The 15,952-nt window shown below is 41.7% G+C and overlaps 1 protein-coding gene across 1 annotated transcript in view; it reads left to right on the plus strand.

The window, feature by feature from the left end:
- Positions 1 to 15,952, plus strand: part of LOC124795353 (tetratricopeptide repeat protein 37) — a 169,672-nt gene that overhangs the window by 35,933 nt on the left and 117,787 nt on the right. Inside the window, exon 8 of the mRNA XM_047259345.1 lies at positions 11,254 to 11,433. Coding sequence (XP_047115301.1) covers positions 11,254 to 11,433 — 180 coding nt within the window. The remainder of the gene's footprint in view (positions 1 to 11,253; positions 11,434 to 15,952) is intronic.

Genomic DNA, 15,952 nt, shown 5'->3' on the forward strand with positions numbered 1-15,952 from the left:
GAGTGCAGCCTAAGTAACACTCTTGATGGCAGTGAAGACTATCTTATATATGAAGAGGATAACGATGATGATGATGAAGAAGAAGAAGAAGAAGAAGAGGAGGAGGAGGAGGAGGAGGAGGAGGAGGAGGGAGAAGAAAAAGAAGAAGAGGAAGAAGAAGAAAGTTCAGATGACAATTTTCAGGGATTTTAAAGGCCAGTTCAGTTTTATAAACTAATATTTTTAGTCTGTGTTAGCAGTCTAATAATAAAAATGCTATTTTTAACAAAAATTATTTAAAAATTATGGTGCGTCTTAGTCTGTAGTTCTCATAGGCCGTAAAATACAGTATATAAACAATCTAATAGAAATCATCAGAAGTGCTTTAAGGCAGTTTGCAGAGGCGGTTGTCTGTAAGAAAGTAGCAGTGCCAGAAGACTATTGATTTGTAAAATGACCAGCTGAGGACTGAGGAATACTGCATGTCTGACAGTTGACACCAAACATAAATAAATGTAACATATTGCACCTACATAAGAAAAGAAATCCAGTACTTTATAACTACACAATTGGTGACAAATTGCTGGAAACTGTATCTACCATAAAATATGTAGGATTAACTACCCAGAGCAACCTTAAGTGGAATGATCACATAAAACAAATAGTTGAAAAAACAGATGCCAGACTGAGATTCGTAGGAAGAATCTTAAGGAGATGTAACTCTTTTTCGATTGGTTTTTGACTATTGTTCATCAGTCTGGGATTCTTACCGCGTAGGACTGATAGAATGGATAGAGAAGGGCGATGTACTTGAGTGTGTGTTTTGTGACAGGTTCATTTAATCTGCATGAGAGCAGTACAGAGATGCTCTACAAACTCCAGTGACAGATGTTGCAAGAGAGGTGTTGGGCATCACAGAGAGGTTTAGTATCAAAATTTAGAGTAAGCATTTTCTGAGAGGAGTCAGACAACATATTACTTCCTCCCACATACATTCATGAAATGACCACAACGAGAAAATTTGACATATTAGAGCTAATACAGAGGCTTTCCAACAATCATTCTACCAATGTGCCATTTGCGAGTGGAACAGCGAAGGGGGCGATCAGTTAGTGTTAACAGTAGTATTCCCTGCCACACACTGTTAGGTGGTTTGCACAGTGTGATGTAGGTGTAGATTTACCCAAAAAGACCATCAGACCTTCCATAAGTGCATATCACCCGTACGACCTTCTGCATTTCGCACTTTAAAGTTTGTCCAACCACTTAGCCTAGTCATTGCACTGTGTATGGCATGCTGGTGCTATTTAGTACAGTATTCTGTTTCAATCTTGAAACAGTCTGAGTAGCTATACTGACAGAACTAAGGGCTTGACGGTCTCTGGTAGGCCCTACATAGCCAATGTTTCATTGTAATACCCAGAGTGCGGCCTATTGGTTCACATTGACTTAAGGAATAGACCTACTTTGTCAATAAGGATCCTGTCCCATATTTTGTGGGGAATTAGGTAGGGGGCAAATATCTGCAGAAGTGTGCCAGGTTTTCTGCCCACCTCCCATAACCACATTGTTGTTGTTGTTGTTGTTGTGGTCTTCAGTCCTGAGACTAGTTTGATGCAGCTCTCCATGCTACTCTATCCTGTGCAAGCTTCTTCATCTCCCAGTACATACTGCAACCTACATCCTTCTGAATCTGCTCGGTGTATTCATCTCTTGGTCTCCCTCTACGATTTTTACCCTCCACGCTGTCCTCCAATACTAAATTGGTGATCCCTTGATGCCTCAGAACTTGTCCTACCAACCGATCCCTTCTTCTAGTCAAGTTATGCCACAAACTCCTCTTCTCCCCAATCCTATTCAACACCTCCTCATTAGTTATGTAATCTACCCATCTAATCTTCAGCATTCTTCTGTAGCACAACATTTCGAACGCTTCTATTCTCTTCTTGTCCAAACTATTTATCGTCCATGTTTCACTTCCATACATGGCTACACTCCATACAAATACTTTCAGAAACGACTTCCTGACACTTAAATCTATACTCGATGTTAACAAATTTCTCTTCTTCAGAAACGCTTTCCTTGTCATTGCCAGTCTACATTTTATATCCTCTCTACTTCCACCATCATCAGTTTTTTGCTCCCCAAATAGCAAAACTCCTTTACTACTTTAAGTGTCTCATTTCCTAATCTAATACCCTCATCATCACCCAACTTAATTCACCTACATGATTTGATCTTGAAAGATCTGGGGATGACCAGAAAGTTCTCGTCTCATTGTGTGTGCAGCTTAGTGACACCTTCTGTTAGCCAAAGGCAAAGGCACAGCATAAAGTAAGCAAGCAGAGAGACTGGATAATGTGGAATCCCTGTGGGCCAACCATATAGGGGGCATGATAAGAGTTGCTGGAGACCATAATCATTCTCAATTTACTGTGTTATCTTTACAGAGGGAACAGAGCCAGTGGGAAATAATAAGAGTAAATCACTGTTTACATTCTATAACATTGGTTTAAAATAAATCTCGTAGTTAAAAGCATGTCATCGTTTAGACCCACAAGCTATAAGGTTAGGTATAGAATTTGTTATTGGAGTATTTTAATACTGATGCCTCCTACATAATCTGGGAATAATTTTTGTGGGCTCTGATTAAGGGCTTAGAGATATATTGGTTTTTTGAAGCCATCAGAACTACATTGTGATAGAGTGATAGTCTGATCCATATTTGGAAATACCAGCTGCCAAAATCAACATGCTGCCAAGCATGAAGTTTGCTAAGTAGGATGCAGTGTAATAGCGGCTTTAATTTCACATATGCCCTGTCACAGTTAATCTTCATTTAAATGGAACACCTTTTTTCCACAGGCCATCACTGCTACACTGCTAGATGTGCTGAGCTTTCATGAACAGTAGGCTTATTTGTAACTAATCATAATCATTGGCTATGTTAGTCACGAAGAATCACTTTCTGCTGGTGAACTGGAAGAGAAATTCTTTGGCACAGGAAATTGAATAAATGTCATCCTTGGCCTGTGTTAATGTTTGCTTTGAAGTTGTCACAAATATGATTTGCCAGTAGGCTTCTTGAAGATAACCAGTGACATGGCTCATTGGCTTGATGTTATCAGAGACTTTTTGTTGTTCAAGTTGGTTTAGTTCAAATTTGATGGTTTTCTTGAGAGCAAATGTAATCAGTAAAGGTTAGAAAAGTTTGTTTCCACTGAGGGATTTTATGTTATGGATGCCATGTAGCTCATTACAAACCCATAATTCATGAACAAAGGGTTTAAATCCTTCACAGAGGCTTGATACCCAAAGTCCAGAAAACAAGAAGTATCTTGGCCTCTTTTGATTAACAGTCAGTGACAGGTGAATGAGATGAAAAAATAATTGGTGGTAGTTGACAGTAATTTTTTTCAAAGGCATAGTAATAATATGTTTAATTTTTTTTTTATTAGTAAGGCTACATGAATCTACAAATGTATTACATACATTGACTGTAAATTGAGTTGAAAGACATGATCTGTTATAATGATGAAGACACTGATGTTAGTTTTGCAATGGAAATAATGTACCTGAACTATGAAAGGAGGGGTTTTTGATTACTACTGATGTTTGAGGTAGCTGTGGAGCGGCTCTCAGCTTCACTGAATTGCGATGCTAGAATGTGTATTATGTGATATGGAGAATAAACATAAGGAATCCAGCATTTTCTCTTCCTTAATAATTGTTGCTAAAGAAAAAAATGTGGAAATGTCATTTATATCTATTATTGCATATTTGAGTTTCCATTACATACTCTCTTCCATATGGGTTCATCAATAGAACTACTTATTTATGGCTGGTTTGGCTAGGTTAAGGGAGACAGAGAACAGGCAAATAAAACTCAATGTGGGAAAACTAATAATAAGAGATAATAGACAATAACTAAAAAATAAGGTGCCTCAATAAGGCACAATAAGGTGCCTCAATAATTTTTACAGATTGCCTTCAACTGTGTCAGTGTTGATGAATCGTGATGATGGTATGTGTCCATACTCATCATAGTAGGCAAATATGCTGTGTTAACTTGAAAAGTTATCTGGTGGGAAGGGATGAGAAGAAACATTCATGCAGTCATCTAGATATCCTGAAATTTCCATCACTGTGTTTATGCGCCCATCTGATTAATTCTACCTTGTTTGCCAGCTGATAACCTGTTTTTATGATAAACATGGCCAGACCCACTTCCTGTATAATCTCATTAATAGGTGCCTCCACATAATCCTGTTAGCTCTTCAATTGACAGATGCAGTATTCACAATAACAGCACAGTGTTAAAATCTCATATTTGTGGCAACATATCGGCGACACACATCAACAGTCGAGGAATCGATGTGAGTGCGTGGAGTTGACAGATGATCTGCAATTTTAGATTATACTTGCTTTATCTAGTTGCTGGTATTTGGTGTCGATGTTTTATATGAAAGTTAAAATAAAGTATCTTGCATTGTTACCATTTACCAGCACTCCTTATGCTGGGCTAAAACAAGAAACTACAGTGGTAACCTTGCAATTCAGAGATTAATTCATCCACATCATATAACATATTATGCCACCACAAAATGGTAGATCAAGTGCCTCCCCTCTTCACGCGGGAAGATAGGCAGCAGCAGAATCACAGTTCTCTCATTTTGTCATCAATTTCTTCACAAATGAATATTTCACCTACATCAAAATCAGTACAAATGCCAACTTTTTGGTCAACTTTTCCCGAAGAGTGGTTTGTTCAAGTGAAATGCATCTTTCAGTAATACAGTGTGCACAATGACGAAGACAAACTAAACCTAATCTCCACCAACATGGATCAGGAGCTGGTTAAAGCGGTGCAAGACTTGATATTGCAGCCAGTCACCAAGCAATCATATCAGAGTCTTAAGGACACAGTAATAAAGCACCTGTCAGTGCAAAAGGAACAAGATATGCAACGCGTCCTACATAAGGAGGAAATCAGAAATGGAAATCCATCAGAAGTATTATGACAACTGCTTGATTTGGCAGGTCAGAACCTTTCTTCAGAAGACACATTATTTGCAGTATGTCTCCACTGTCTTCCATCTGTGATGAGTATCATTTTGGTACTATATGACAGTTTACATTATCAATTTCAACAGAGAAAATAGATGCAATTTTCCATTTTCCCCCTACTGCACTCACTCAGAATAAGTGTGCAACAACAAGCTCAGTTCTGGACGTTGTGTGTTGTGATAATGTTAAAGAAAGCAACACACAATAAATTCAGATTGACACCACTCTTGTTGAAACAAATCAGGAAAAGGGTAAACTTTTGGACACTTTAAAAGATTTACAGCACCGTTTTAGTATTTTAGAGGACGATATTGAAGTCTACCACCACACAAATGGTTTTCAACCTGCACAAAAACACAGCTGCAAGTCAAGGGTCGACAAAAGTCACGCTTCCACGTGGTGCTGGTATCATGTCAAATTCTGATATCAGGTAGGAAGTGTGAACAACTGTGCTGTTACTCAAATGCCAAAAGCAAGCGATAAGGGACATTATCAGCCACAAACAACAGTTCAATCATCCTGCAGGCACTAAGCGAAAGCAAGTCCATGACAACTGCACTTCCTCACGGTGTGCATATCAGCAAATACAAAGTGCTTCAGAAAAGCATATCTTTGCGAAAGACATAGTGAACGGCATCAAATTATTTAATTGGCAGTAGATCGGACATTAGCATCGCATCCCCACAGTGCACTAAAACTGCACATTGTAAGGAGAGCTGCACACTAAAAGCTGCAAACAGTACAGTCATTCCTACCTTGGGGTGGACTTTTTAAAACCATTTTGAGCTTCTTGTGGATGTACACAATTGTCAGCTAATCAAGATGGATCTACAACATAGAAACCCTACAACAATGATGAAAAGTCCAAATATAACCACCATTGCTAGTGAGGATAACGATCCATTTCAGCAACTCCTACAAAGCTTTTCAGACTTAGTCATGCCAAGCGTACCTCAAAAGAAAATGCGGCATGCAACAATGCACTACATTCGAACAGTTCCTGAACAGCCTCTCTCTGCCTGTGCCCGCCGCTTAGCACCAGAACATTAAGCGGCAACCAAGCAGCATTTCAACAAGTAGTTGGACACAAGTATTACATGCAGATCAGACAGCCTCTGGGTGTCACCACTCCATTTGGTGAGTAAAAAAAGGTGGTACCTATCATCCTTGCTGCAATTTTAGGGCTCTGAATGCTAGGACCATCCCAGATCACTATGCGATTACTAATGTCCAGTACTTTGCAAGTGCGTTACACGGTGCTACGATTTGTAGTGCAATTGATTGTGACAAGGCCTATATGCAAGTTCCTGTAGCCCCCTTTGATATTCCTAAGGTTGTCGCCGTTATCCTGTTCGTGTTATTTGAATTCCATTATTTTCATTTTGGATTGTGCAGCACATTTGAGACATCGTAACACTTTACATATTGTAATTTGAAGAGGCCAGAATTTTTGTTTCATGTATATACATTACATCTTTTTTTTCTTCAAGTGGTGAGCAAGAACACAAGGAGCATTTACAGTTATGATTTCAACATCTCCAGCAGTATAGTGTCCTCCTAAACATAAACAAGTGCATGTTAGGGAAGCTGTCTGTTAAATTTCTAGGATATGAAGTGTTGACACAGGGTACCAAACCACTCCCAGACAACATTCAGGTAATTTTGAATATGCTTCAGTCAAAACCTTATGAAGAGTTAAGATGTTTTGTAGGCATCATAAACTTTTACTGAAGAGATTGACCAAATGTTGTGCAAATACAAGCCCCACCCATTGTCGCTCTTAAAGGAAAATATACCTCCAGCAATCACCCAGTATCATGGACACAAACGACGACTGGAACCTTTAATAGACTTAAGGATGCATTGGCAATGGCTACCTTGTTCTTTCATCCAAATCACTCTGAGCCGTTAGCTTTAACAGTAGACACTAGCCAAACGGCCATTGGTGCAGCATTACAGTAGTGGGTATTGGGAACTTGGTAGCCGTTAGCTTTTTTCCCTGTAAACTTATGCAGGCTCAAACCCCTTGGTCTGCAAGAGACTGAGAGTTACTGCAGTGTACAAAACAGCAAAATAGTTCTGCAGCGAATTTGAAGCAAAGACATTCACTGTCTTCACAGATCATCAACCTCTCATCACAGCTTTCCAGAGAATGTCAGCACAGCCCACCTTGCCTCATAAGACATTTAGAGTATATAGGACAGTTTACTACGGACAATCACCTTATAAGTGGACTAAAAACATTGTGTCACATTGCCTCTCATGAGCATACAATGCAGTCAGTGGAATGTTGTGGACGGGCATCACTGACAGTGCACGGACCCAGAACTACAAATGCTATTGCACAGTTGTAACTCCAGTTGCAAATTTAAGGAAATATTTGTTCCAGCATTGGAAGTCACCTTATGGTGTGACACACCACAAGATCAACTGCGCCTCCACATTCCCACAACATACCATGAGAAGATATTCCATGTTGTTCGTGATCTTTCTCACTCTGGAAAGGTAACTCAGTGTTTTACATGGCCAGGAGCTGATGAGCAGTGCTGCCAGCTAGTGCGAGCATGTTTACATTGCCAGCAAAACGAAGTCAGTCAACATGGCTTCACACTTATTGGAGATACAGTCACTTCAGAAACAAGATTTACACATATGCACCTGGATGTCACTGGACCATTCCCTTACTCCATTGCGTACAGGTACTTATTGACTATAATAGACAGCTCTATCTGTTGGCCAGAAGAGAGACCAATATTTTGGCAGAGGCTGTGGCTAATGAGTTTGTTTGCATGTGGATGTCATATTTGAAGTTCTGCCTACAGTGACTATGGATTGTGGCCATCAGTTTGATTGTTTGCTTTTTTCAGAACTCTCAGAAGTAATTGAAACTCCCACCTCAAGGCTACAAGCTGCCACCTGACGAGTAATGGAATGGTGGAAAGGCAGTGCTCATGTGGCACGGCAATACCTGGAGTGATACTTTGCCTATTGTACTACTCAGCTTGAGAACTATTAAAATATACATTGGTCTGGCCCAGAGTCAACTAGTTTACATACAGCAAATTCATGTTCCTACGTGATCAGTGCGTGCAATTAATGGCCACACCTCGTGATCAGACTAAGAGTCAAATTGCGCCCAAATTCCTATGTATTCCCAGCATCCTCAGATCCTGCAAGCAAAATCTTCAGTCAGTGATAATGAGCTATACTTTGCTTTTACAGAGATTTGTGGCTCAACTGGTAATGACACTCCAACACAGGAGCAGTACAGCTGTGCTCTACTTTGGGCAATATCGCTCAGCTGGTCGTTCTCTGTCCTACTCTCAAGAGGGGGCTACTGTGGTGGAGTATTGGCACACAAATCAACAGTTGAGGAATTTATGCAAGCACATGGAGTTAGGAGATGACCTGCAAGAATTTGAATTTTAAATGATTCTTAGTTTTTCTAGTCACTGATATTCAGTACTGATCTGTTGTTTGAAAACTAAAGTATTTTGCTTCGCTACCATTTATCAGTGCTCCTTACTTCACAGTAAAATGATTAATTAGATATTTAAACCTTTCTTCTTATAAAGGGTGTCCCGCAAAAGGGGTTTACACTGTTTAAACTTTAATAGCTGAAGTATTAATGATAAACAGATCCAATTGTGATTGTATCATGCTCTCATGACTAGTGTGTGTAGCTCTTCAACTGTTTTTCTTTTGTTCAATTTTTAGTCACCAGTAACTACATATAAATAACAAGATGCCTGGAAACTTGTCCTTGGACCAAAGAAAGTGGTTTTTATTTGAAATGTCAAAACATGAAAGAAGTGCAAAGACGGATGGTGGGCAGAGTTTGAGATTGCACCTCCTTTACATGTAATGTTAACAGAATATCATGACGAATCTGAGAGAGAAGGCTTTCACAAGGTCCTCAAAGAAGTCCATAAGGCAAGCTGCATGTGAGTCAGGTGCAAGCAAATAGTGTTCACTACATTTTAAAGCAAGCAAGGTGCGGGACCGTACATTTCCAGGATGCTTCATGCAATGAGTGAGGATGATCTGGATATGGGCCTTCAATTTTGTGAACGGATTTGTGATAATAACCAGTTGACTGATGTCAGTGTTTGGTCTGATGATATGTCATTTAAATTGAATGGAAGCATCAGTTGATATAACTGTTTGAACTGGACAAAAGATAATCCCCATGTCAAAGAACGAGCTGTTAATATTCCTGGATTATCAGTGTGGTGTGGTATGTGTCAGAAGACTTGGAGGACCATTCTTTTTTAGAGCAACAGTGACAAGTGTAAAGTACCTTACCATGTTGCATGAAAGAATAGCAGCAGCTGTTCATCAACTGTTACAAACATGATTTTTTTCCTCTTTCTTTCGCCTTATTGTGACATGCAGCAGTTCCTGGGTGAAACAGTGTTGAGTTTCCACCCAGACCTCCTGATCTAACGCCATTAGACTTCTTTCTGTGGAGAACTCTGAAGGACACCATGTATACCACAAAGCCACATAAGCTGGATAACATGAGAGAGATGCAATTGTGACCGCCTTTGACTGCATTCCAATGGCAACCATTTCAGTTTGTCGATCTGTTCTGCAACATTGCAGACTCTGTATTGTTGTCAATTGAAGACATTTTGAAGTCTTCAGCAGTAAAACATCATCAGTAATGTTGTGAGCATGTATATGACTTAAAAATTCATGATTTTCATTAATTTTTGTTAGTGTTATTAAAGTTCAAACAGTGTAAACCCCTTCGTGGGAAACACTGTATTTGAAGAACTGTCTGCTACAGCCGTTTTCAATATTTAAACAGTTACTGAATATGCTTAATGTTGTTCTAATTATAATATACTTTCTCGGGTCAGAAACCCTTTTCGCAGATATTGCACTTTTTTTCTTCCTAGTTGCTGTTGGGATTTTCTTAGTCTTTGATGTTGATTTTACTCAAATAAATGGGTAATGTTTTTGAATTTGGAAAAAAAACACCATCATTTCAACCTATTGTCTTGTTTGAGTAACTATTTTCTGTAGTAAAAAAAGTCTGGAACTGTACCCATAAGACTCATGTAACCAACTGAGAAGCTGCAATGTAGCAGTGTGGCTCTCAAACCACCAAAGTGACATTGCAGAAATTAGTGAGCCGCACATGTTTTACTCCTTGAAGAATGAGAATTATCATTGATGAAAGTATTATCTAAGTATCTGACACTGAGTGGCAAAAACTGCTTTAACATATAAACAAACATCATCTGGATCTCAGCTTTTTACTGCCAACTACTGATTTCAATCTGCGCCTCCACATCATCTATTAGCCATTGAAGGTTGAGTGATGGAAGGATTTCAACAGAGACTGCCGCATATTTCATGCATAAACACACTAATTCATTGATTGTCACTCAACCTATTATGACCTGAAGGTGATCTGTTGTGAAGATTGAAACAAGTAGTCAGTAATAAAAAGTTGTGATCCATAAGGTGTTTGTCTATTTATTATAACAAAAGAGATCACAGTTCCATACTCATAGCATCAATTACGAAAAACTGCCTTGCTGGAATGTAAAATCTGGTATCTTTTTAACTCATTTTGTGAATATTTTATTTCGTTAAGCTGTTGGGTAAAATAAATCCAAGTGAAACAGTTGCTATCAGATTAATACACCTAGAAGGGGGTTGATTAATCATTTTAAATCCTATCATTACATCAAATGGTTTTTATGAAAAGACTAGTTTGTGAATGTACATTGTTTAATATAATCAATATGCTGAACATGCTAAGCATCTGATATAGTCCTGATTACAGTAAGTAGCTTCTGACATTGACAGCACTTTATTCCTTGTGTTTTCTCTGTGGTAATATTTAGAAAATTATATTATTCTGTAGAACTTTTGCATTACCAACATTTTGCTTCAGTAGTTTTTTGATACCCTAAAATTGGTGCCACACTGATTTTCCACACGTACCCTCAGTTATTCCATATATTTGAAAGACATTTGAAATGAATAACTGTGTCCAGTGTGCATAATGTCACCTCATTCAGAATGATATATTCATCAGAAATATACCCCCCCTTTTTTTTTGGTTGCTTTTAGCTGTCTTCTGTTTTAGTTGTGTAAAGCTTGCAGCACATTGTGAATCTTTTGACATAGAAAATATACAAACTATATTTTGATTTCATCAATAATTCAAATTGCGTGTTTTGTTAACAGGCAACCAAACTGGACCCAAATAGCTATTATTGTTTTGTGTATTTGGGAAGATATTACAGTCTAAATGACAAAGATCTTGATAAAGCTCGACGCTGTTATCAGAAAGCATTTCAACTTAATCCTCGGGGTGATGAGGCTGGGATTGGACTCAGTGATACCTACAGGCGACAGAAGTATGTGGTAAGTACATGGTTGATCATCTGGAATAAGTTGGAGTTACACAGAACTTGGGTGTTTAGATCAGCCGGTTGTAAAGTGATACATCTACTTAACTTGCACACTTCTTGGACTGATAATAAACGCAAGTGATATCTGTGCATATGTTATCACAGATTCCTCCTGGAAAAGATATCTTAGTAAATTTAACATTAACATAATAGAGGGAAACATTCCACGTGGGAAAAATTATATATAAAAACAAATATGAGGTAACTTACCGAACGAAAGCGCTGGCAGGTCGATAGACACACAAACACAAACATACACACAAAATTCAAGCTTTCGCAACAAACTGTTGCCTCATCAGGAAAGAGGGAAGGAGAGGGGAAGACGAAAGGAAGTGGATTTTAAGGGAGAGGGTAAGGAGTCATTCCAATCCCGGGAGCGGAAAGACTTACCTTAGGGGGGAAAAAGGACAGGTATACACTCGCACTCACGCACATATCCATCCACACATACAGACACAAGCAGACATATTTAAAAGACGAAGAGTTTGGGCAGAGATGTCAGTCGAGGCAGAAGTGTAGAGGCAAAGAAGTTGTTGAAAGACAGGTGAGGTATGAGTGGCGGCAACTTGAAATTAGCGGAGATTGAGGCCTGGCGGATGACGAGAAGAGAGGATATACTGAAGGGCAAGTTCCCATCTCCGGAGTTCGAATAGGTTGGTGTTGGTGGGAAGTATCCAGATAACCCGGACGGTGTAACACTGTGCCAAGATGTGCTGGCTGTGCACCAAGGCATGTTTAGCCACAGGGTGATCCTCATTACCAACAAACACTGTCTGCCTGTGTCCATTCATGCGAATGGACAGTTTGTTGCTGGTCATTCCCACATAGAATGCATCACAGTGTAGGCAGGTCAGTTGGTAAATCACGTGGGTGCTTTCACACGTGGCTCTGCCTTTGATCGTGTACACCTTCCGGGTTACAGGACTGGAGTAGGTGGTGGTGGGAGGGTGCATGGGACAGGTTTTGCATCGGGGGCGGTTACAAGGATAGGAGCCAGAGGGTAGGGAAGGTGGTTTGGGGATTTCATAGGGATGAACTAACAGGTTACGAAGGTTAGGTGGGCGGCGGAAAGACACTCTTGACGGAGTGGGGAGGATTTCATGAAGGATGGATCTCATTTCAGGGCAGAATTTGAGGAAGTCGTATCCCTGCTGGAGAGCCACATTCAGAGTCTGGTCCAGTCCGGGAAAGTATCCTGTCACAAGTGGGGCACTTTTGTGGTTCTTCTGTGGGGGATTCTGGGTTTGAGGGGATGAGGAAATGGCTCTGGTTATTTGCTTCTGTACCAGGTCGGCAGGGTAGTTGCGGGATGCGAAAGCTGTTGTCAGGTTGTTGGTGTAATGATTCAGGGATTCCGGACTGGAGCAGATTCGTTTGCCACGAAGACCTAGGCTGTAGGGAAGGGACCGTTTGATGTGGAATGGGTGGCAGCTGTCGTAATGGAGGTACTGTTGCTTGTTGGTGGGTTTGATGTGGACGGACGTGTGAAGTTGGCCATTGGACAGGTGGAGGTCAACGTCAAGGAAAGTGGCATGGGATTTGGAGTAGGACCAGGTGAATCTGATGGAACCAAAGGAGTTGAGGTTGGAGAGGAAATTCTGGAGTTCTTCTTCACTGTGAGTCCAGATCATGAAGATGTCATCAATAAATCTGTACCAAACTTTGGGTTGGCAGACTTGGGTAACCAAGAAGGCTTCCTCTAAGCGACCCATGAATAGGTTGGCGTACGAGGGGGCCATCCTGTTACCCATGGCTGTTCCGTTTAATTGTTGGTATGTCTGGCCTTCAAAAGTGAAGAAGTTGTGGGTCAGGATGAAGCTGGCTAAGGTAATGAGGAAAGAGGTTTTAGGTAGGGTGGCAGGTGATCGGCGTGAAAGGAAATGCTCCATCGCAGCGAGGCCCTGGACGTGCGGAATATTTGTGTATAAGGACATGGCATCAATGGTTACAAGGATGGTTTCCGGGGGTAACAGATTGGGTAAGAATTCCAGGCGTTCAAGGAAGTGGTAGGTGTCTTTGATGAAGGATGGGAGACTGCATGTAATGGGTTGAAGGTGTTGATCTACGTAGGCAGAGATACGTTCTGTGGGGGCTTGGTAACCAGCTACAATGGGGCGGCCGGGATGATTGGGTTTGTGGATTTTAGGAAGAAGGTAGAAGGTAGGGGTGCGGGGTGTCGGTGGGGTCAGGAGGTTGATGGAGTCAGGTGAAAGGTTTTGCAGGGAGCCTAAGGTTCTGAGGATTCCTTGAAGCTCCGCCTGGACATCAGGAATGGGATTACCTTGGCAAACTTTGTATGTAGTGTTGCCTGAAAGCTGACGCAGTCCCTCAGCCACATACTCCCGACGATCAAGTACCACGGTCGTGGAACCCTTGTCTGCCGGAAGAATGACGATGGATCGGTCAGCCTTCAGATCACGGATAGCCTGGGCTTCAGCAGTGGTGATGTTGGGTGTAGGATTAAGGTTTTTTTAAGAAGGATTGAGATGCAAGGCTGGAAGTCAGAAATTCCTGGAAAGTTTGGAGGGGGTGATTTTGAGGAAGAGGAGGTGGGTCCCGCTGTGACGGAGGATGGAACTGTTCCAGGCAGGGTTCAATTTGGATGGTGTCTTGGGGAGTCGGATCATTAGGAGTAGGATTAGGATCATTTTTCTTCGTGGCAAAGTGATACTTCCATCAGAGAGTACGAGTGTAGGACAGTAAATCTTTGACGCTTACTCAATCTGTTACCCCCGGAAACCATCCTTGTAACCATTGATGCCACGTCCTTATACACAAATATTCCGCACGTCCAGGGCCTCGCTGCGATGGAGCATTTCCTTTCACGCCGATCACCTGCCACCCTACCTAAAACCTCTTTCCTCATTACCTTAGCCAGCTTCATCCTGACCCACAACTTCTTCACTTTTGAAGGCCAGACATACCAACAATTAAAGGGAACAGCCATGGGTAACAGGATGGCCCCCTCGTACGCCAACCTATTCATGGGTCGCTTAGAGGAAGCCTTCTTGGTTACCCAAGTCTGCCAACCCAAAGTTTGGTACAGATTTATTGATGACATCTTCATGATCTGGACTCACAGTGAAGAAGAACTCCAGAATTTCCTCTCCAACCTCAACTCCTTTGGTTCCATCAGATTCACCTGGTCCTACTCCAAATCCCATGCCACTTTCCTTGACGTTGACCTCCACCTGTCCAATGGCCAACTTCACACGTCCGTCCACATCAAACCCACCAACAAGCAACAGTACCTCCATTACGACAGCTGCCACCCATTCCACATCAAACGGTCCCTTCCCTACAGCCTAGGTCTTCGTGGCAAACGAATCTGCTCCAGTCCGGAATCCCTGAATCATTAAACCAACAACCTGACAACAGCTTTCGCATCCCGCAACTACCCTGCCGACCTGGTACAGAAGCAAATAACCAGAGCCATTTCCTCATCCCCTCAAACCCAGAATCCCCCACAGAAGAACCACAAAAGTGCCCCACTTGTGACAGGATACTTTCCCGGACTGGACCAGACTCTGAATGTGGCTCTCCAGCAGGGATACGACTTCCTCAAATCCTGCCCTGAAATGAGATCCATCCTTCATGAAATCCTCCCCACTCCGCCAAGAGTGTCTTTCCGCCGCCCACCTAACCTTCGTAACCTGTTAGTTCATCCCTATGAAATCCCCAAACCACCTTCCCTACCCTCTGGCTCCTATCCTTGTAACCGCCCCCGATGCAAAACCTGTCCCATGCACCCTCCCCGTGTGGTTAAAGGCGCTGCAGTCTGGAACCGCAAGAACGCTACGGTCGCAGGTTCGAATCCTGCCTCGGGCATGAGTGGGTGTGATGTCCTTAGGTTAGTTAGGTTTAACTAGTTCTAAGTTCTAGGGGACTAATGACCTCAGCAGTTGAGTCCCATAGTGCTCAGAGCCATTTGAACCATTTTTGCACCCTCCCACCACCACCTACTCCAGTCCTGTAACCCGGAAGGTGTACACGATCAAAGGCAGAGCCACGTGTGAAAGCACCACCGTGATTTACCAACTGACCTGCCTACACTGTGATGCATTCTATGTGGGAATGACCAGCAACAAACTGTCCATTCGCATGAATGGACACAGGCAGACAGTGTTTGTTGGTAATGAGGATCACCCTGTGGCTAAACATGCCTTGGTGCACAGCCAGCACATCTTGGCACAGTGTTACACCGTCCGGGTTATCTGGATACTTCCCACCAACACCAACCTATTCGAACTCCGGAGATGGGAACTTGCCCTTCAGTATATCCTCTCTTCTCGTCATCCGCCAGGCCTCAATCTCCGCTAATTTCAAGTTGCCGCCACTCATACCTCACCTGTCTTTCAACAACTTCTTTGCCTCTACACTTCTGCCTCGACTGACATCTCTGCCCAAACTCTTCGTCTTTTAAATATGTCTGCTTGTGTCTGTATGTGTGGATGGATATGTGCGTGAGTGCG

Source organism: Schistocerca piceifrons, chromosome 4 (assembly GCF_021461385.2).
Source record: "Schistocerca piceifrons isolate TAMUIC-IGC-003096 chromosome 4, iqSchPice1.1, whole genome shotgun sequence".
NCBI classification, from domain to species: domain Eukaryota; kingdom Metazoa; phylum Arthropoda; class Insecta; order Orthoptera; family Acrididae; genus Schistocerca; species Schistocerca piceifrons.